The following is a 22,007-nucleotide window of genomic DNA, read 5'->3' as shown; positions in this document are numbered from 1 at the left end:
ACTGACATCAACAGTTTAAAAAAATTACATTTTCCAAAAGGTCTCCGATTCTTTTTATCCACCGTTCAGTTTTTGCCGAACCGACACCCGGTACATCTTCCACACACTCCTTTTTATGTGCAGCAGGCTCCAACAGTGTCTTGGCGACCTCCCAAGAACCTCCAAATGGATCAAAATGCTGTGTTTCTGGTTCGATTCCAGTCAGACTATTCAGACTATAATAAGACACTGTTGGAAAAGGCAGATCAAATGTCCAGCAGTTTTGTGTATGTTATCAGATTTTTCATCAAGCAAAGAAATTTGTGGAGCTACAGCCTCTCGGAAAAACAACAAAGAAGACCACATTTAAAAGAACAGCGCGCTTTCACAGACATTCCGTTACCACAACGAGGACATAACGTATTAAATAATAACTTCAGTTTTTTTTATTCACCAGTTCTTTAAAAGTCCAACAAACGAAGCCTTTTACAGAAATCAAACATGCACGGTTTTCCTTCTCGGTTTTACAAACTATCACTGAGAGGAAAAAGAGGATGAAGGAGCAGATGTTTGAACTGCACAACATGATCAAATGAATTAACAACGTTTGATGGTTTCTTTGAGCAACAGGTGTGAACGCAAATGTGACGTTTTTGTCCTTGGTAATGTTTCTATATTTTAACAGATAACAGTGCAGGGTTTTGCTAGAGCACACTGAGCCATTCTGGTCAGGGTCATGTCCCACTCCTAAATCCTTAGCTGTGAAAAGCCAGTTTTTCTGCAGTTTGACTTCAGTCCAGCAGGTGAAGCTGTTGAAGCACCAGCTGCTCAGTCTGTGGACTTTCTTCAATTTAGTCAACTAAGCGTCCTTGCTGAGCTCTGCCATGCTGGATTATTAGTCTAACTTACGTTTTGCTCCAAATTGCTGTCAAGTTATAGTAGAATTATAGTAAATAAAGTGCTTTTTAGAGAATTTAGTCACTGAACAACACAGGTTCAATTATAAAGGCTTCGGTTACTTTTATTTTGAAAGGATACAGAGTAAAGGAATTTAAATATGATTTCCTATGCTCCTTGCAGCATTGGTGGCAGCAAATGAACATAGATTACTTCAGGAGTTTAGAGCAAACCAACCAGACGACAGAGACACTGTAAATGTGTGCAAGCGTGTATGACGGTGTGAGTGTGTATTTGAGTGTGCGTTAGCCAGATGAGCAGCACCCTCCTGCCGGTGTGGCCTGAGGTTCGTCGTCCACAATCTGGACCCCCCTCCGCCCCGACGCTGATTGGCTGGCTCCGTTGCCCTTCAATCTCTCCTCGGCCTGAGCCGTGTCCATCATCCCTGAAGACACACACAAGGCAACATCCTAAACGTTGGATCCCTCGCCACAGGAGCCCATAGATCACAAAAGGCTACATGTCCATCAGTTCACAGTGTGGGAGATAGTGTGTTGTGTTCTTTGTGGGGTCTCACGTTTACACAGATCCAGGAAGAGCTCCTCGATGCCTTTACTTATTTTGGCGGATGTGTGGTAGTGTTTGGCTCCCACTGACTCTGCGTAACTGAAGAGAAGCAGAGAGGTAAGTCCAACAACAAACCGTGACGTCACTGCATCAGAGTTGACAGTGGGGCAGTGTTCAGTGTGTGTGTGTGCGTGCAGTATGAGCAGCAGCTGTTACCTCTCAGCCTCCTCCACGGACACGTGTCTGTCTTTGTCCAAATCTATTTTATTACCTGCCGACAAAAGAGAAATGAGTCACACATCGGCTTCTGTTTATCCGCAGATGATTCAACATCAATTCTCTGCGTGCTTTTCAACTATCAGCTTACACCTGACTTGGCAATTAGTTCAAAACACTCAACACCAGACGACCACATCAGCACCGACGTAATCCAGTGGAAACTATTCAGAACGGTCCTCTCAAAGCCACACAAAGAAATCACTTCATACCCGGCCTCCGTGGAAACAAAAGCCTTCAGGAACACCTTTAAAACATCTTTATATTTTCTGTTGTGGCATCTGTTTACATAATAAGTAAGTAATAAGTAATAACTTACCTACTATACATAAACAAATCTCATTCCCCAACATTTTCCTCAACTCTTTCACCCAGTTCTTCACCTGCAACAACAAAACAAAAAAATCAAAAAAAGACATCTTGCTTATACACATACATATATATACACACATACACACACACACATATATACATACACACGTGTATGTATGTATGTGCGTGCGTATGTATGTATGTATATGTATGTGTGTGTGTGTGTGTGTGTGTGTGTGTATATATATATACGGTACCTTCTGAAAGGAGTCTTCATCTGTGATGTCGTACACTAGTATGGCTCCATTGGAGTCTCTGTAGTAGATGGGACCTAACGCATGAAAACGCTCCTGACCGGCCGTGTCCTAGATGGAGACACCAGACAATGTTAATGTTTAGCCACTATGCAGGATGCAAAGAGCAGAGGCTGAATGTCTCACCCATATGGCCAAGTTAACTCTCTTCCCTGTAATGTTGAGCTTCTTTGTGAGGAAGGACGCCTGCAGAGGAGGACCAACACAGTGATTAATAACTTTAACTTATCACATTTTTAAAATTGAACCTCTGTTTAACTAAAGATAATCACTTTTCAGCTGAATGTACTATTGGCACAACATCACTTTGAGACGTGGTGATTTTTCTTTGGTTACAGTCCCACAGACATTGTAACTATACTGCCTACAATGGTGAAAAAACCTCACTTCCTGTGAGACGCTGGAGTTAGTTTCTGTTTGAGCCTCTCGCGTTCATGCAACTGGTGGCGCAATGTGACACAAAGCAGGAGCTGAGCTGAAGGGCGTTCACTCCATTTAAGAGGAGAAGCAAGTTAGTGCTCATTGGAATATTAATGAGCCGTAGCACCACACACAGGTAGAAACGAGCCCAAACAGCTGCCCATCAGTTCATGAAGGAAGTGAAAGAAGCCAAGATTCTTCTGAGGAACGCTGCTCACAAATGAGCGTCACTGGTAAATTCTGTTACTGCCACAGTTTCCAGTCACTTTGGCAACTTCTCATATTGTGCCACAGAACATCCGCCAGTTTTAAAAAGGTGAGCGTCTCCAGCCTACGGTCTGTCCTCACATGAACCCAAGGGTCAAAGTCTGTCAGCAGAAAAGATTTTATTTCCAGCAGTAACTTGTGTTACCGCAGTGAAATGATCACCAGTAGTGAAGTGAACGCCACGTTGATGAGTGAGGAAGTGAGACGGGCCTGACAGCAGGATTTAGTGCTACATGTACATGGGTTTAAGTTTTAGCTTTGAACAGTGTGAGTGTTAGAGCATGTGTGAAGCAGGTCAGCTGACTGGGCGTGTTGGACATGTGCTCTGAACTGGTACCACTCAGAACCACAGCTACTCTCAAGTCCAGACAGTTGATAGGCATCACAATAGAAATGATGGTCTGCCAGCCGTTAGCCATCTATTAAGACATCTTTGGCATCTGATGCCAGTGTCACTGCAGCCCACTGGGCCCTGATAAGATCACTGCATGTCACATGGAAGCCAGCGTAACGGTGCCTGATCCCAGAGGCTATGGGCTCGGCAGCTTCACCCATGTGACTGTGGAGAGTAGAGCCTGGAGGAGTCCCATCCTCCTCCCCTCATCTCTGTCTGTGTCACGCTAATCACATTCCTACTCTGTTTATTCAACTTCTAAATTCACGACTAGCTCTGTGGTTTAATCATTCAAACTACATCTTCTGGACTGGTCCCAATTCCTTACAAATAAAAGCCCCTCAGAAGAGGGGTGAGACAATGTGACTCACAACTAACTCACCACCACTTTCAATTCTAATTCATGCTTCACATCAAAACCTTAACGGTTTAAGAAGACAGAAACTCGACAATCCCCCTGAGCAGCTCTGGGTTAAAGCAACCGGTTGCCTTTTATTGCCATAGAAAACACTTTATGTACAGCTTGATTTATCAGAGAGCTCCATCTGAAATTCAATATTTAATAATATTATTATTTTATTATATAGAGGGTTTTAGAACAGACAAAGTTACAAAACTAGGCAAGTCAGACCAAGCGCTGCTAAATAAATCTTTATACTAAACCAAATAAACACATTGATGCACATAATAAAATGCTCATTTACCAGTTTACCTCTCCAACAACAATTTGCATCGAAAGGAGCAAAGGAAAAATTGAACCCAGTCTCACAAATACAAATCAGACTAACTTGAAACTGAATCCAGAAACTAAACAGAACATTAAGGAGGTCGCGATTTCTGGTTAAAATCCAGCCTCCAGTTTCACCTGGATTCTCCTGTTTTCACTCCCTTCTCTAGGAAGGAAGCAGCTGACACATGATAGAATATGCAAACACACAGTGACAGCTTTTCATCAGTGCAGTGATGCCGGATTTAAAAAAGAAAACTATTTACATACAGGTTTCTCTTCACTTTTTCCGAAAAAAGCCCGAAATTAAAGAAAATACACAGTGGCTTCAAGCTGTTCTGCCACCTTTGACGCGTCAGCTGATTATCTCTTACATTAATCAGCTGCTCAATAAAACGTCATAAAGTAGGGACTGACAGAACCCGGCCCATAAGTTCATATTTTATCTGCTCTGCGGTCCAAAGACAAAACAGCCGTAAATTAAGCCAAACGCAAAAGCATCACATGAAAGCTGAAGAGCCCTGACAGGAGTTCGCCCACCTGCCTGAACCCACGCGGTCCACACCGAACTACCTTTGCTCTGTTAACACCTGTGGGTGTTAGCGAGAAACGAAACCTAAACTTTGGGTGAGCTGCCCTTAAGTTTACTGCAAACAGGCCAAAACTAGGTTTCACAGCCTCGCGAGCCCTGGTCCGGATCCGGAACTAGTGGATCTACCCCCATCACCCCTGCGTTGCTGGGATTGGGTCCAGGTTTCTAGAACTTGCCGCTGTATTCCAGTATTGGCACATCATTGTACACTCTTTTTCATCTTTACCTCGCTGATTTCGGGGGGCGGCTTCTGTCAATCACAGCGTTGATCCTATTTCAGAACAACCCCGCTCACCTGGGACATATCGCACCATGTCACGCGCGTCCACCCAGAGGTGACAGCCCCCCCACCCCACAGACGCCAGCACCTGCTTTGATCTCCGCCGAACCGAACCTCGCCATCACCGCGCCTCCCGCGACGCGACGTACCTGTAGAGTGGTGATGTGTTTGTCGTTGAATTTGTTTTCGCAGTATCGCAGCACCAGCGACGTCTTCCCCACACAGCCTTCCCCCAGCAGCACCACCTTGAAGGAGTAAGTTTTCCCGCCGTTGCCCCCCGTCCCTCCGGCCGCCATGGCTGACAGTTTGCTCCAGAAATCCTCGGCTTTTATCAAAACAAGCGATGCCCAGCTAGCGCTGCTAATGCTAACCCCCGTCGGAATTGAAGTCCTGCGTAGCTCACATCGGCTTCCGACTTAGGGAAAATGGCTAGAAATCTGGAGAAAAACAGCGCGACAGCATAAGAGAGGATGGTGTTCACGGGTCTCTACCAGCCGAGGCGGGGAGAAGGGTCCAAACACGGAGCTAATTCCCTTTTCACGCCGATACGAATGCCTGCTTGTATCTAACTAATGACGTCTGTCTGAGCTAACAGTTAGCCGGCTAGCAGCGCCAAAGATCGTTTAAGTGACGGCGATGACTCACTCAGAACCTCTGAAGCGCCGACCTCCCAATTCAGGTACCAGCTCCAAAATGTAAGAATAACATGATTGAATTATACGTTGTGATACACAAAATGTACACGCAATGAGACAAACAGAGTATTAGCATTGTACTTTAATTTGTAGAAAGTAAATATTCCAAGGTAACTACACAAACCACCGCTCAGAACATAGTTAGGGCAAATATTAAGGGAAACCTTCGTTAGTTCATAAAAGGTAAGCTTCACCTATTATAGTCAAAGTTCAAGCACTTCTGAATGTAAGATACAGATGCTAAACTGACATCCATCATGGACCAGGACTCTGTCTGCTCTGGAGAGCAGCTTCTCGCTGTCCTGTTGCTGTTGTGAGGTGCAATTTCCTCTCTATGGGACTAATAAAGCCATTCTTATTCTTATTATGCTGTGTGACTAATACTGTAAAGCAATATGTTCATACAATAAATATAGTAACATCACAGTAGTAGCTTGTGCAACACTGGAGGTGAAAGGCTTATAAGAGCTGTGTTATAAACTCTTCATATGTAAACGGTATTCTGTAGGTGGTGCTTAGAATCAGCAGCAGAGTGAGAGCTCATGCCGTTGCATTATAGTTCTTCCTTATCTGCAGCATCACATGACGAGAACCTGTCACAACCTTCAGTCTTGAGGCGGTGAGGGGGCGGGGCTGTATGGGGGGTGCTGGGCTTTTACCTAACGTGAAGTATCAGTTCTTGTTTATAGTGGTTTTGTGTTAATTGTAATGCGCCTGTGTGTTTCTATTTAATGTAATGCCATATCCCGTACTATTACTACGGTGTCTACGCGCTGACGACATAGGATGTGATGTACCAGATACCTGTATAGGGCTTTTGTTGTGATTTTTTTTCCCATGCCGTAAACATCAGCTGGTTAGTTTTTGGTGGAACCTTGCTGCAGTACAAGGAGGGACCACTAGACGTCAGAGTCGGGCCGAACATGGAGCCTGGACCAGCGCTGGGACGTGGAGCGGGTCAATAAAACGAAGGGTGGAATTATTAACAAGGTTAAAAAAATAAAAGGCAAGATTAAATGCCGTTGTCTAGTTCTTATTTCCGTGTTGTTTTTGTTGTCCATGCTGTACATTGCAGTTGTTTCGTGTCTTGTAGTACTAGTTTTGTGTTTTTCCTTTTGACCTGATTTTTTTCTATATCTCCGTCTCACATATTTAATTATCTGGGAGGTTGTTGACATCTACCTCTGCTCACAAATGAACTTATTTAAAGTGATGATTCTGTGTGGCTTCTTGTAGTTGTTTTCTCATATTTGCAGTAGTACTTCTGCGCCTCCTCATGTTACAATTTTTCTGAATTGTTTTCTCAGAAATCAATATTTAGAAAAAAAACATTAGAAATTCATGCTCATTAAAATATTGCTGCATGCTTGCAGCCAAACAAAATGCTTCTTTCCACGCTAGGCCACTTACAGTAGAACATTCTGTATTCCATTGCAGCGAACGAGCCCTGTTCGAAAGCTGTGGAGAGTTTAACAGTTTTAATCAGTGCATTTGTTTTCAAAATGTTGAACTTTTCCTTTAACGAGCTTCAGCCTTGACGCCCTGTTTAGGACCCGTTGCCTCACACTGTCAACGGTTGCAGCGTTTGTGATAATCATCCCCATATCTCACCTTTACCTGCCAAGCCCACCACACACTCTGTGTGTGATCATTAACCACAGCTCAGTGCGCGTGCGCGTGTGCGCCCCCGGAGCTTCACTGAGAAATAAAAGCTGTCGCCCCTAAAGTCACAAACTAAACCTCTGCAGCTGTTCAGATGTTTTTCCGCCTCGTTCGGCTTCTGATTTTTGTTCTTTCGTATGTCAGATATTTGCTGTAAAATTCCACAAATGGAAGCTTTTCACACGAAGTAGTGGATTCAGGTTAAAGATGAACGAGTTGAAGTTGAGAAATTCAGACGCTATTTCCTCACTGACCCAGTGAGAGTTAATGGGTTGGTTTATTCATCCAGGAATCTCGTTTCTATTAAACATGAAAACAATGGTTTACGGTCGGAGGTGTGAGAGCAGTAGATCATTTACTCAGACTCAACTTATTCTCACATCAAAGCCATGAGCGTGACTTTGTTGTCTACTAAAGTGTTTGTACTTGTAAAAGTCGTGTAAACTTGGTGGTGATGCTATGCAACAGTTGGATCTTGAACTCCGTTGGAAGTTGGAACTCCGTTGTATTCTGTTCAGAACCACTAGACTGAAGTACTAAAAACAAATTACAAGTATCTAAGACGTGTAAAAAATGAACCTGTTCGTTCACCTGAGTCCGATAAACGACCAACAACAACCAAATAATAAACAGGTCGGAAAAAATAAACTAGAATCAGTTACTGACAGCCACAAAGTGCGGGACTCGTAGTAGTTGTAGTTGTTTAGTAGTAGTAGTAGTAGTAGTGAGTGAGTGGGTGAGTCACTCATTCACTGACTATCTCTCTCTCTCTCTCTCTCTCTGCGGTGCAGCTGCAGAGCGACAACCTGCAAAGCTCGGCTCAGACGCACAGTTTGTGGCTCCAGTTGAATTCGGTCCGGATCAGGTGAAGTTGATGTGAACAGTTTCCTGCAGACAGCGTGATCCGGAACTGCGGCTGCGCGTGTGGTTCTGGTTGTTGTGAGACTTTCGCCCTCCGGGACAAGCTGCGGGACATGCCGGGGTTCGTGGCGTTCCTGACCGCCCTTGCGCTCCTCTCCTCCGGGCGCTGGACCTCCGCGGCTGGGCTGGACCTGCAGAACTCTGCGGCCGTGGAGCAGATTCGGTTCGGCTGCCCGGGCCGCTGTCGGTGCGGGGTAGACGGGCTGCACAGAGTGGACTGCTCGGACCTGGGGCTCCGACAGATACCGAGCAACCTGAGCGTCTTCACGTCATACCTGTAAGTCCGAACCGACTACCAACGACCAACCGATGGTCTTTGCAACCTGTTAATTCATCCATAAATAACGAGTGCGCGCGCGCGTGCACAGATCAGTGAGAAACGGGGCACCTGTCCCGCAGGTGCGTCGGCTCATGTAGTTGAGAGGAACTTGAACCCTGTTCAAACCTCAGAGAGCAACTATCTGTGGTTCTGAAAAGGGTTTCACGCGGTTTTGGGGGCCTCAGTGTAAGAACATCATGGAGTTCTGACTTAAGAACCTTAGGAACACGTGTTCTTGTTGCCACAGAAGCTCTAGGAGGTTCTACTGACAGTATAGGAGAACTTTAAGAGTCTTTTCAGTAGTGGGTCTCTGGAAAAGCAGAACTCTTGATGTTTCTGCTTGACAGTTTTCCCCCAGTGGTTTAGAACGCAGAGGTTCCTGGAGGAGAACGTTCCTCCGAAGGCTTCAAGGAAGAAGAATGTCTTTAAAGCTGCTTGGAGAGGTTCCTGGAGCTAAACGCTTCAAGATAATTAGGCCTCTGAAGTGGTTGAGAGGTTTGGGTGCGTTCCAGAGGTCATTCCAAAGGTTCCAAAGGTTTTTAAGGAGCTTTTAGGTGTCAAAAGATGCAGGGTTGCTAAGAAACGCATGCTGGACCAGCACTGACCTCCCGGAGCTTCATCTGGTAATGCTGCTTAAGTTAAACCCAGATGAAGCAGTAAATATGGTGGAGGATGAAACGGTGCGTTCTGAGTCTCAACACGCATCAACAAGCAAGTCGGTGCCGTGTGTTCTACACAGAACGTGATGTGTTTGGGTCTGTGCTGCTGGAACGACTGTATCAGCGAAGCTTCTGTGTTATTGCTTGGGTAAGCAACTGTAACTGAGTGTCAAGTCCTGCTAAAGCAAAACAGTGAAATGAATTCAAATCCACTTCAGCTCCCAGCAGGTGACCACGTTCAGCCCGGCAGAACCATTACGTCACGGTGCTGTGGGGGTTTGTGTGGAGCTTGGCTGCGTCTGAAAGCAGCACAATGTCCAGGATTTAAATTTCACTCTCATTAAAGAAAACCTTTTCTCAATAGCTCAGTGTGTGTGTGTGCCTCAATGAGGCACTTTCCTTACAGTCTGTCTAAGACGGGCAGATGGACACACACACACACACACACACACACACACACACACACACACACACACACACACACACACACACACACACACACTCACTGGATCAAAGGCTCTTTGTGTCTTTATTAAAGCTCCAATCAGGAGTCGAATACAACAAAACATCAAGGAGTGTGTGTGTGTGTGTGTGTGTGTGTGTGTGTGTGTGTGTGTGTGTGTGTGTGTGTGTGTGTGTGTGTGTGTGTGCGCGTGCATGTGTGTGTGTGTGGTTCAAATCGTTAGTCACCTAGCAGGTGTGAGCTATGCTGCGTTTAGGTGACCTCATCCTGGCTCCGGGTGTTTGTGTGTGTGTGGGACACTGGATCAGAACCAGGCGGGCCCCCACTCTGTTCAGCAGAGGCGTTTTTTAAGTGTGTGTCTCTGATGATGACGTTGTCGACGGGTTTCCTCATCTCATCATACAAAGCACCAGCAGCGGGTGTGTTCTGATAGTAACGAGTCCGACCACGGACCCAGAACCTTCAACAGTAGCCGATCCAGCTGAATGTAGCTGTCTGCCAGCGTGTCGCTAGCTGCATGCCTAAGCAGCGCTGCCTGACGTCTGAATGGCTCCCTGAGTCTGACTGACAGCCGGAGCACAGGAATGCATTTAGCTCAGATGAATGAGCGACGTACATGTGACGGACTGCGCCACACTCTCCCCCTTGGCATTCCTATTGGACCCGGACCCGGTTCTGCCTGCAGCTGTCCTCTTCATGCTCCTAATGGCTTTGGTTTCAGTGGGCAGTAGTGCTTTAGCATGGTTTGTGCCAGCTGCTGAGTTCAAAATGCCCCAAACAGTGGCTACCACACACTAAGGTAGACGGACGCCAGAGGTCAGAGGTCATGGATGTCAGAGGTCACAGAGCTGCAGGAGAGCGAAGGTGTGTGAATGTTCACCCTCCGTTTATTCTCAAACCTGAGTCTGAACAAAGGGAGTGAATCCACGGCAGAGATCCAGAACCTGAGGTCCTCTGCTGATCTGACCCACACATCAAACCCTTTGTAATCACTGAGACAAAACTGATTCATGTGATAAAGTAAAACTTTTTGTGGACCAGCTTTGATCATCAGCATCAGCTGAGCTAATGATGAAACTCTGGACTGTTGGTTCTGTTCTGTTTATGGAGCCTTGACTTGGCGTGAGGACAAACCGTAGACATTGTGATCTAATGTGAGCTGGATTTGGGTTCTCTAACACGTGAATCAGCCGCTGCTGTGTAACCAGCTGTTGTTCTACTCCGTTTTCCTCCTATTTAAATTACCCCCTTTAGTTTGTCAACACCTGCTGAAGACTGAATTTCCTGATCCACAGTGTCACTTTTACTCTTATTTCTTTCAGAAAGTGAACTTTACACAGTTTATTTGCGCAGGGGAAAGCGGTTTAAACGCTTTACTGGATGCTGAAGAGATGTGAAACCTGATAGAAGACAATCTGCCCACGCTACGAAGATGTTTATCCGCCGTAGACGTCTGTTTGTGAGACAGCACGGATCAGGGAGGGAACCCCGGGGGGCCTCCGTGCCCCGCCCCCCCAAACCCTGAAAGAAAGAGTGAAAGAGGACAAAACCCAGAGAGGCCTCGCTGTCACCCAACACAACTCTCCTCTTTCTTCCTCCGGTTCGTCTTTCTGTGGCCGTCTGACATCTGAATAATCATCTGATAGACATCAGTTTGAGGCAGAGACGAGACCACTCACACACAAAGCCGAGGAAGAAGCTCGTACAAGTCTGAAAAGTCAGGCTCTATGGTGTGAACGAAGGTCATGGATGAAACAGCTTTCAGTTATTGGTCGATTCATTGTTTTACATCATGTCGTAAACTAGAATATTTTAATATTGTGTGGTAAAACTGGTCAAACAGATTTATTGATAAATACACACATGATCCATTTTTTATTCTTTGCTCTGACTCCACCAGAGCAGAGCAGAAAGGTGTTCACGTTAGCTCCATCCTGTTTGTAGTGATTGAGTAGCTGCTCCAGTGGTTTGCATCAGTGTGTTGACAGTGTGCAGCCTGTAGCAGGGTCTGAGGGGCGGAGCCTCTCCGCTCCACCTGTCCGTCAGGCCGGACCAGGCGGCGGCCTCGGCCCGTGTGAGGAGACAGAGGCTGCTTTCACACGGGGAAGACGCAGCCGATAGCGATCACGGCTCAGATAAGGGAAGGACGAAGCTCATCGCCGCTGATGTCACCTCAACCACAGACAAACACGGAGCGTAGACAAGATTCCTGTCAGATGTGGAGTCACATGATCTAACAAACATCACCTCCATCGTCTCCTTCCAGTAACTTCCACTCGTGTCTTGTTTCCCACTCAGGTGTGTGTTGACCTGCTCCTTTCAGCAGGTCTTTGAAGGAGGCGCGAAGCTGTGTGTGTGTGTGTGTGTGTGTGTGTGTGTGTGTGTGTGTGTGTGTGTGTGTGTGTGTGTGTGTGTGTGTGTGTGTGTGTGTGTGTGTGTGTGTGTGTGTTCTGACTGGATGCTTTGTCAGCCTAAACGTTTCTACACGTGATGAATGCTCTCTGTGTGTGAACACCAGCGCTCTGTGGCCGTTTTATGAACTTTGTCTCTTCCATAATTCATTCTGCCGTTAATGTGTGTTTATATTCCTCAGGGTGTCGTGTTTACGTCTGCTCTAATCAAAACTGCAGTAAACCTAATGACGTGTATTAACGGTGTGTGTCTGCCGTCTGTCTCTTTGTTCGCAGAGACCTCAGCATGAATAATGTGACTGTGCTGCCCAGCGGAGCGCTGTCCAGCCTTCACTTCCTGGAGGAGCTGTGAGTCTCACACCCACTTCATTTGGCTTCAGCTTAATACTGTTACATGTTTACGTCTTTGAACGACACTAAGTACATACAGACCCACCAGTACAGAACCTGAACCCAGGACCGGCAGCCAAACACATGCTGTATCAGGTCAAAGTGACCGTGAGCTCTGGACTGATGACGGTGGTTCATGTCTGAGGTGAGGGTGTCTGAGCGGGCGAGGAGCTCAAGTGTCTGCAACGCTATCTCTCTGTCCCCGAGGCCGCGTTACCAACCAGGCCGAGCGGGCCCACGGGCCGAACTGCTCTGTTCGGTTCTGAGTCTGTTCGTGTTTGTGGCCCAGAACAGCTGACCTGCATCTGACCGCTGTTCTGCTCCGCTGCCAGCTGTGTGTGTGTGTGTGTGTGTGTGTGTGTGTGTGTGTGTGTGTGTGTGTGTGTGTGTGTGTGTGTGTGTGTGTGTGTGTGTGTGTGTGTGTGTGTGATATTTGCCACTGTGGCGTGAGAATGGTCACCACGGTGGCAGGGCACCGCAGAGGTGCATGCTGGGTACATGCGGCCTGGCTGAACTCTGCGTGGACCTGCTTCACCTGAGGCTTCCTGCCTGTGAACCTTTAGTCCCACGTTCATCAGTAACTGACGACTACGTGATGGAGACGCTCGCGCCGTCGCAGACGCTGACTGAACTCTGTCTCTCTGCGACGCAGACGTCTGGCGGGAAACGATCTGTCGTTCATCCCCAGAGGAGCCTTCGCCGGCCTCTACAACCTCAAAGTGCTGTAAGTTCTCACTCACACGACGGCTGACGGTTTGTTATCCTGTAACCTGAACCTTTAAACCTTAACCTGACGTCTCAAGCTTCAAACACTTCGCGAGGACATTTCACAACTGCCTAAATCCCTCAACCACGGTTCAAACACACGTCTCCATAATAACAGCAGCTTTACTGGGGCTAATCATTCACAGGCGCTTTCAAGGCTTCATCAGCCTCCGTTTAACAAGGCTTCACGGCTCTCTGACGTTTCACCACAGACACAGACTAGTACAACTGCCAACTAGTCCAACCAGTGAATCACCTGAACTGAGGTCAGGTCTTAAATCATAACAAACCAGGTTTGTCTCTCACTACGCATAAAACATCATTAAGACGTGGTTTGATTTGAGGTGCAGGAAATAATTGACGCATCCTCGGTTCATTTACCACAAAGGGAGCTGCTCTCTGCAGTCTCATCTGCATCAGCCCAGAAAATGTCTCATTCACCAGCGTAGCTCCTTCAGCGCTGGACCTGAGGACGGGTGGGAACCTGACTCTGAATGTTCTGTTTTACTGGGAGCTAAATGTTGTGCTGTAAAGTCAAAGCCATAAGGAAAACAGCAGCTCTCCTGACTGACCTCAGGTGTGTGTGTGTGTGTGTGTGTGTGTGTGTGTGTGTGTGTGTGTGTGTGTGTGTGTGTGTGTGTGTGTGTGTGTGTGTGTGTGTGTGTGTGTGGTCGTCCCATCAGAGTGTCTGTGCCAAGAATCAGTGTGTGCTTTGAGACAGCATTAGATCTGATTGATGTCAAGGCTCAGGGTTAGAAAACGCAAGTGATGGTGACAGGACAGATGAGAGACAGAACTGTGATGTGGTTTGAGGTCATTGTTTTGTCGTGTTTTCTTCCTGCAGGATGCTTCAGAACAACCAGCTGCGATCGGTTCCCGCCGAGGCCTTTCACAACCTGCACAACCTGCAGTCACTGTAAGAACTGGGTTCCTTCACTGGGTTGGGTCTTCATGGTGGTGGTATCAACCAGAGAAGGCTCGTCTTCCACACACTCATCCCTCAGTCTCGGTTACCAGCCGGACCCTGCATGCGTCTGTGAGCGTATGCAGTCGAACAGTGAGGTCTCTCAGTCTGATAACACACAGTAATTATGCTGTAACTGTACCTGAGCAGAGATAAGGACGTAAGAATGGAGACGACGAGGTCCCATCCTCCTCTTCTATCTGCCTGTGAACAGAAGAGCTATTGTTGGGACACACACACGCACACACACACACACACGCACGCACACACACACACACACACACACACACACACACACACGCACACACACACACACACACACACACAACACACACACACTTCTCTGATGATAGTAGATCTGCAGGCTTTTAGCGTTGCATGTGGAGCAGAAAAGGCTAAAACACTACGAAGACTCCCACAAACTCTGAGCGATGCGTCTGTGCTCATTAAAATGCCTCTCCCTCGGCCTCAGCGGCTGGTTGAGAGGCTCTTGAACAGCCGCCGATCATTCCTCTGCTGGTCAAACACTTGATCTGTGATGTTCCTTTTAAAAGGCTTCAAAGGAAACAACACAGGACAGTGAGGGCTAACTCCTCCTGTACCTCTTATTCTGCATATGTGACACATGAATCCTCATCTACACCATAGGGACGAACATGACCCCACGGGATCAAAGCACAGCTTGTTTCCACCCGCGTCCCTGCTCTGACTGGACTAAACCCTTTCACCATCTCCCTGCAGGCGCCTGGACGCCAACCACATCTCCGCGGTCCCGGCCGGCTGCTTCTCCGGGCTGCGCGCGCTCCGTCACCTGTGGCTGGACGACAACGCTCTGAGCACGGTGCCGGTGGAGGCTCTGAGCGAGCTGCCCGCCCTGCAGGCCATGACGCTGGCCCTCAACCGCATCAGCCACGTCCCCGACCGCGCCTTCAGCAGGCTGGCCCGCCTGGTGGTGCTGTGAGTTGCCCTGTGAGCTGTTTAGTCCCGGCTGCAGCAGGCGCTGAGTGGTGGCTTTAGCCGGTGGTGTGGTCGTGAGGCTCAGGGAATGAACGGGTCAGGTGACGTCTGGATGTGGACCTGCTCCGGTTCCGTCCTCGGGCCTCTGGACCCATGTGGACGGTTGCTAGGAGCCGTGGCTGCCTGTTGGTCTGTCTGTCTGTATTAGCGCCTTAATGACATGCAAATGGCGCGAGGGTTGTGTGTGTGTGTGTGTGTGTGTGTGTGTGTGTGTGTGTGTGTGTGTGTGTGTGTGTGTGTGTGTGTGTGTGTGTGTGTGTGTGTGTATGATGGAATTCAGCGCGGCAGCATTGAAGTCCGCTGTCATCTCCTTTGTCCGATTGGCTTGCAGCTAATTTGCATGAAATTACCAAAATAAGAGAAGCCTTCTGGCGAGGCCCGGGGCCCCTTTGGAGGCAGACACACACACACGATGTCCATCAGCCTCTCTCTCTGTCTCTCCGCAGGCATCTCAACAACAATGGGATCGTTTCCATGGGAACCAAATGCTTCCAGGGACTGCAGAGTTTGGAGACGCTGTGAGTGTCGGGGTTGAGTCGGGGTCAGGGTGATCATATTTACACTGGGATCCTTAACACGTTGGTTGACCCAGAGTCCGAAGCAGTGAGACAAATCAGATGAGGCTCATCCGCCTTCTTCAAACCTACTCCTACCTGTACTTATGTCCTGTCACAGCCTCACCCAACCTAAAACTAGAAGATTACTGAGGAGGAGGTGTAAACGTCCACCATGTCAGTCTGGGCAGAAAACATCCAGCTAAAGCTCAAACTCCTCGTTTGGACATTTCCATTTCCTGTAAAACGCTGCAGCCGGCTGGTCCAGACTATGACACCGCCACCGCAGCGTCCTCCGTCACAGCGGTCAGAACTAAATCAGGTTCCTCTGGGAGCGCTGCTGGATATTAACTGGACTTGGGCAGATTAAGCGTGTGTGTTTTCGTTGGTGCGTGTGTGTATAACCTGAGGAATGTTGGTGTTTTCTCAGTCAGCCGTGGAGGCAGGTTTAAACACACAAACACACAACCTTCCTCTGGAAACAGTTCTATACGTGTGTGTTCCGTGGCTGTGTGTGGCCTCGGCTGTGTGCTAATTATAATTACTGCTCAAACACACACACACACACACACACACACACACACACACACACACACACACACACACACACACACACACACACACACACACACACACACGCACACACAGGCAGCGTGTGTGTTCGTTCGTGTACCTGTGTGATCAGCAAAAACAAACCACAGCAGAGACTCAAACACAAACAGGACCAGGCGAAGACACTGGACGTGGAAACTGAAGGAGGTCAATGAACACAAGCGGCTCAGACTTAAAGCAAAACAGCGTTGGCTGCGGTGCCGACCCGCCTCAGCTCCACCTGAGGCCGCTTGGACTTCCAGTAAGTGATGAGAACAGGGAACCAAAGGCATCCTCAGCACAGACACAGTGCTCAGCCAGGACAGCTGACCTCAGACCAGCGCCAGCCCATCAAACACAGCTCAGCTGCCTCTGTGGGCTTTCAGGGACATTTTTAGTTTTTAGAATACACTGACCTGCAGCTGCTGATGATGAAGGAACATGAGAACATTCCCAGCGTGTTCCTACACTGCACTTTATTACTGGGTCAGTTTTTTATGACGATGACTCCAGTAAAACCTTTGTTTTCACCAGCAGAAACTCAACCTGATCATCATCAGTTTTACAGAGTGGGATGAAGATTAACAAGGAAACAAGGGCTGGCGTTCGCAGCTCACAGTCAGGACCACACTGAAGCAATTCCAATTTAACGCTATCCTCACAGCGTAGCAGTTTGTGTGTGTGTGTGTGTGTGTGTGTGTGTGTGTGTGTGTGTGTGTGTGTGTGTGTGTGTGTGTGTGTGTGTGTGTGTGTGTGTGTGTGTGTGTGTGTGTGTGTGTGTGTGTGTGTGATGGCCACCTGCGACCCAGAGAAGGCTGAGGACCTGATTGAAACCATGTGTGTCTGTGATGAAAGCGACCAGAGAACTTGGGAGGCAGCGTTAAACGGCCCTTTAATAAACTTTAAAGACGAACAGAAGAATCTTCTAAACGCCGACGCTTACAGCTGGAGCTGGTGCAGAGCACCTGACGGTGCAATGGAACCAGTTCCAGTCCCAGTTGTGCTGCTTTGTAACCTCTTCCCCCTCTCCTCCATCTTCCTCAGGGACTTGAACCACAACAGTTTGCTGGAGTTTCCCATGTCCATCCGCTCGCTGACGCGCCTCAAGGAGCTGTGAGTTTCTGTGTTTTCATGGAGGAACGTCCAAACTTCCGCTTCGCCATAGACGGCTCATTTCTGGTCGCCCGTGTTTTCTGCAGCGGTTTCCATAGCAACAACATCCAGACTATCCCGGAGCATGCCTTCACTGGGAACCCTGCGCTGACCACCATGTGAGCAACGGGAACTCCTGCCTCAGGAGCTGGTCGTGTTCAGTGTTCTCCACGTCTGTGTGTGTGTTTTACAGATTCTTCTACAACAACCCCATCCAGTTCGTGGGACGCTCGGCCTTCCAGAACCTGCCAGAGCTTCGCACGCTGTGAGACATTTGTAGACACTTCTTATAGCTTACTGAGCCCCAGTTCTAGAGGGAGCTTTTATCGTCCTCACGCTGAACTGAATCTGTCTTCCAGCTCCCTGAACGGAGCAGCACATCTCACCGAGTTTCCAGATCTGACGGGAACCGAGAGCCTGGAGAGTCTGTAAGAGACACGTACCGTGGAGCCGTGTTTGCTGTTGTAGCCGATGCTCAGACAAACTGCTGGCTTTATTATGCTGCGATTATTTTTCTATCTGATGGGGGGAAATTTATTTTCCTGCAGCTGGGGCTCAATGAAAAAGCCCCTTTTCCATGTCACAATAAACACGTTGGCCTGGTTTGTTTTCTCGTATTAAACTCACGCTGAACCAGTAGGAGGAAATAACATCTCCTTCAGAACCTCATCATCGTGTGTGTGTGTGTGTGTGTGTGTGTGTGTGTGTGTGTGTGTGTGTGTGTGTGTGTGTGTGTGTGTGTGTGTGTGTGTGTGTGTGTGTGTGTGTAGGACCATCACTGGAGCTCACATCACGTCTCTGCCCAGCTCGGTGTGTGAGCAGCTTCCCAACCTGCAGCTGCTGTGAGTCCACTCTGCATCATGTGACCAGAAACCACAGACGTCCGTCCACCTTCAGGGCGATGCTGTGTCCGAGGCCTTGTTCCTAGTTGACGTAGTTCAGAATGACGCATGCTCCTCTTGACTTTCTTGCTGCGTTTTCCATGTTGGATTTGACGATAATGACAAGTGAAGCTCTCTCTGCAGGGACCTCTCCTCTAACCAGATCCAGACGCTTCCCAGCTTCTCCGCGTGTGAGAGCATCCAGAAGATGTGAGTTGTGCTTCTTAAACTCCATCCCAGCAATTTCACATTTCATTTAGCTGCAGCTCACTCGGGCCACGCACAACCGTCCAGACGTGTGAAACCTCAGCTATCTAGTGTGCGTCATCCTCGCTGAGGCGTATCAGTTACCACGGCAACCAAGAAAGTACAGCCAGCTGCGTATTATGGGAATAATTAGCAGCCCAGGTTCGACCAATCACGTTGATCTGTGAAGAAAGTCTCTGCTGTTAAACACTGATAAAGGTGATGCAATGGAAACATGAGCTAACGGTGGCGTGTGTTCCAGCGATCTGCACCATAATGAGATCGAGGAGCTGCAGGAGAACACCTTCCACGGCCTGATGGCGCTGCGCTGCGTGTAAGAACACACACGCTTCATTAGGTGTGATGGCACCGTCCGGCTCCAGTCAGAGCCGTGATGATGTCACCACCGCCACGGCGTCTGCAGACGGAGCCGTGCCGTCCGTATGAGGCCTGGTCATGGGCAGTGGGCCGGTTGCTGGTTCCATTCCTTGACGCCCGTCTGCTCTTTGTGCAGGGATCTGTCGTGGAACAGGCTGTCGTCAGTGAAGCTGAACTCCTTCTCGGCTCTGCCGGCTCTGACCAGACTGTGAGTAACGCGTGGATCAGACCGACCGGAGCCTCGCCGACTCCCATCACATGCTTTAAGGACCCTACCTTTCTCTTTGTGTCTCTCTGCCAGTGACCTGTCGTCCAATCAGCTTTCAGCTCTGCCTCTCGCTGGCCTTCAGAGTTTAACGCACCTGCGACTGTCTGGAAACGATGACCTGACGGAGTTGATCCGTGGGGAGGACCTCCCCCGGCTCAGGTGAACCCACTAACACGGTTAAAGCAGGTGTGGCCTGCAGCAGCAGCAGGTGAAATGAGCAGCCGGTGTCGCTGTGCTCAGGGTGATGGAGGCTCCCTACGCCTTCCAGTGCTGTGCCTTCACCTCCTGTGAGCGGGGAGCAGGGGGCGGTTCCTCCTGGGAGCGAGAGGAGGCCGCGGAGCCCTCAGCCCTGTCCAGCCCGGGTGAGTCCGTCTCCACTGCTCGGCGTGGATCGCCTGTGCGCCTGTTGTACTGACTGCTCTGCTCCCGTGCGCCTGCGGCAGATCCCGCCTGGGACGACGTCCTGATGGAGTCTGAGGATGAAGCGAAGCCTCCGCCGTCTGTCCACTGCAGCCCGGCGCCCGGTAACGCTCTAACGCTGACTCGGCCTCTCTGGTGCTCTGACTGTTTGGTGTGACGGGCGCCTGCTTGTTGTGCGGCTGCCCTCAGGCCCGTTCCGGCCCTGCCTGCACCTCCTCGGCAGCTGGTTGGTCCGCGGCGGCGTGTGGCTCATCGCGGCGCTCTCGCTGCTCGGCAACTGCCTGGTCGTCCTGTGCGTGTTCTGCTCCGGCAGCGCTCTGGCTGCACCCAGGCTCCTGGTGGGGCTGCTGGCGCTGGTCAACGGCCTGATGGGCGTGTGGAGCGGGTGGCTGTCGGCGGTGGACGCCTGGACCTTCGGCAGCTTCTGGAGGTAGACGGACAGGTCGCGGGAACCCGGACCTGTGCAATCGTGGGCTTGAGTGTCGCTCGTGTTGCAGGTACGGAGCCGAGTGGGAGAGCAGCTTCCTGTGTCGCCTCGGCGGCTTCCTGTGCGTGTTCGCGTCTCAGACCGGCACCTTCCTGCTCACCGTGGCGGCTGTGGAGCGATGCCTGGCCGCCGCTCGGCTGCAGGGCGACGGGCGCGGCGGTAAGCTGCCGCTCGGCTGTGGACCCAGACCCACGCCCCTGTCTGACCCTGTTCCCCTGTCCCCTCAGGTGGCGCCTCGGTTCCGCTCGCCGTCCGCCTGTCCGTCTGTCTGTGCTTCCTGCTGGGTCTGGCCGTCACGCTGCCTCACCTGGTGGCCGGACACAGTAGCACCTCCCTCTGTCTGCCGCTGCCCTCCTCCTCCTCCTCCTCCTCCGCGTCTCTGGCTCTGTCGGTGGCGCTGGTGCTGCTGGACTCGCTGTGCTTCCTCGTCATGACGCTGGCCTACACCCGCCTGTACTGCCGGGCTCACAAAGCCCGCGTGGCCTCAGAGGAGGAGGCGGCGCTGACCCGACACGTAGCCTGGCTGCTGTTCTCCGACTGCCTCCTCTACCTCCCGGTGGCCTTCCTCTCCTTCTCCTCGCTGCTGCGCATCTCCAGCGCGGGGCCCGAGGCGGCCAAGGCCGTGCTGCTGCTGGTGGCGCCGCTGCCCGCCTGCGTCAACCCGCTGCTCTACCTGTTCACCCCGCTGGCCCGGGAGGAGCTGGCCGCGCTGGCCAAGCGCACCTGTGGAGCCGTGGTGGCACCGAGGCTAAAAGCCGGAGGAGGAGGAGGAGGAGGAGGAAGGTTGAAGCCAGGCACGCTGGACTCAACCTATGACGAGGATGTGGAGAAGCAGTCGTGTGACTCGACGCAGGCGCTGGTGATCGTTGGAGGCGTAAAGGACGAAGAGGAGGAGGGAGGAAGCAGCGAGACCCAAGGTTCAGCGGTGCTCGTCGGCCCTCATCACTAAACTGAGGCTCCGCACATGAAAGCAGCTGAACAATGAATCTTCCCCAGGGAACCCGCAGAGCAGCGAGCCGCCAGACGTTCACGTCTCCATCACGTTCACACAGGCTTCGTTTGCTCCACATTTTACACCGACGCTCTGATTCTCTCCTAATTAACAGACTGCAGCGGAACGTCCCGGTTCTGGTTCTGGCTGCAGCAGCGTGAGGCGCACAAACGCACCACAGCGTCGCGTCGCCAAACATCCACCAAATGTCCTGCCCTCCTACCAAATGCCGCTGGGCCGTGTGTGTTCTGAAGCGCGTGTCAAAACCGCGGCCGACGTGCGAATTGTGTCACAGCCTGAAAACAGGAATCCCAAGACAAACGGGATTCGAAAGAACGCATCCGTAGACTGAGATCAGATCATTGAAGTGATGAAATAAAGGCGTGGAGCGACTTTCCCCTGCTCGTCGGCTGGAGACGCGTGACTGTGTGAATGTATGAGTGTGCACCGTGTTCATGTAAATACCAGGATCGTCTCAGTGGTGACCTGTAGAGTTCACTGGGCTCCAGAACCTGGAACCTCATCTTTAAAATGGCTCAGACGTTCCCGTCCTGTTGTAAACTTCTGTAAATGCTCAAAATGTTTTAGATTTTGATGGATACGAGTAGATTTCATTTGTAGTAATGTAATAAATAAATGGATAGTACAAATCATCTTTGTAATGTGACGTTCAGCGCTTCAGTAAAGACGACCGTTTCTACAGATTTATAATGAAATCACCACTGGCTGTTGAACATTAGCTGATGAG

The 22,007-nt window shown here is 49.8% G+C and overlaps 2 protein-coding genes across 2 annotated transcripts; one reads left to right on the top strand and one right to left on the bottom strand.

Annotated features, from left to right (window-relative positions):
• Nucleotides 1–402: 402 nt before the first annotated feature.
• rab21 (RAB21, member RAS oncogene family) lies at nucleotides 403–5,615 on the bottom strand. The gene is made up of 7 exons (XM_029162994.3): nucleotides 5,175–5,615; nucleotides 2,472–2,531; nucleotides 2,289–2,396; nucleotides 2,039–2,102; nucleotides 1,660–1,714; nucleotides 1,454–1,542; nucleotides 403–1,321 (listed from the first exon to the last, which is right to left on the bottom strand). Exons 1-7 carry the CDS (start codon nucleotides 5,319–5,321, stop codon nucleotides 1,182–1,184), a joined length of 663 nt encoding a protein of 220 aa, XP_029018827.1. The 5' UTR covers nucleotides 5,322–5,615; the 3' UTR covers nucleotides 403–1,181.
• On the top strand, nucleotides 5,582–21,910 carry LOC114862503 (leucine-rich repeat-containing G-protein coupled receptor 5-like). The gene is made up of 21 exons (XM_029162886.3): nucleotides 5,582–5,704; nucleotides 8,174–8,580; nucleotides 12,432–12,503; nucleotides 13,198–13,269; nucleotides 14,155–14,226; nucleotides 15,016–15,231; nucleotides 15,738–15,809; nucleotides 17,481–17,549; nucleotides 17,636–17,707; nucleotides 17,782–17,853; nucleotides 17,948–18,016; nucleotides 18,359–18,430; nucleotides 18,614–18,679; nucleotides 18,978–19,049; nucleotides 19,230–19,301; nucleotides 19,395–19,520; nucleotides 19,602–19,723; nucleotides 19,805–19,885; nucleotides 19,971–20,211; nucleotides 20,279–20,427; nucleotides 20,496–21,910. The coding sequence occupies exons 2-21, from the start codon at nucleotides 8,357–8,359 to the stop codon at nucleotides 21,215–21,217; spliced, it is 2,733 nt and encodes a 910-aa protein (XP_029018719.1). The 5' UTR covers nucleotides 5,582–5,704; nucleotides 8,174–8,356; the 3' UTR covers nucleotides 21,218–21,910.
• The last annotated feature ends 97 nt before the right edge of the window (nucleotides 21,911–22,007 follow it).

This window comes from Betta splendens, chromosome 9 (assembly GCF_900634795.4).
Source record: "Betta splendens chromosome 9, fBetSpl5.4, whole genome shotgun sequence".
Lineage (NCBI taxonomy): Eukaryota > Metazoa > Chordata > Actinopteri > Anabantiformes > Osphronemidae > Betta > Betta splendens.
Note: the sequence above shows the minus strand (reverse complement) of the source record. Positions and strands in the feature narration are given on the sequence as shown.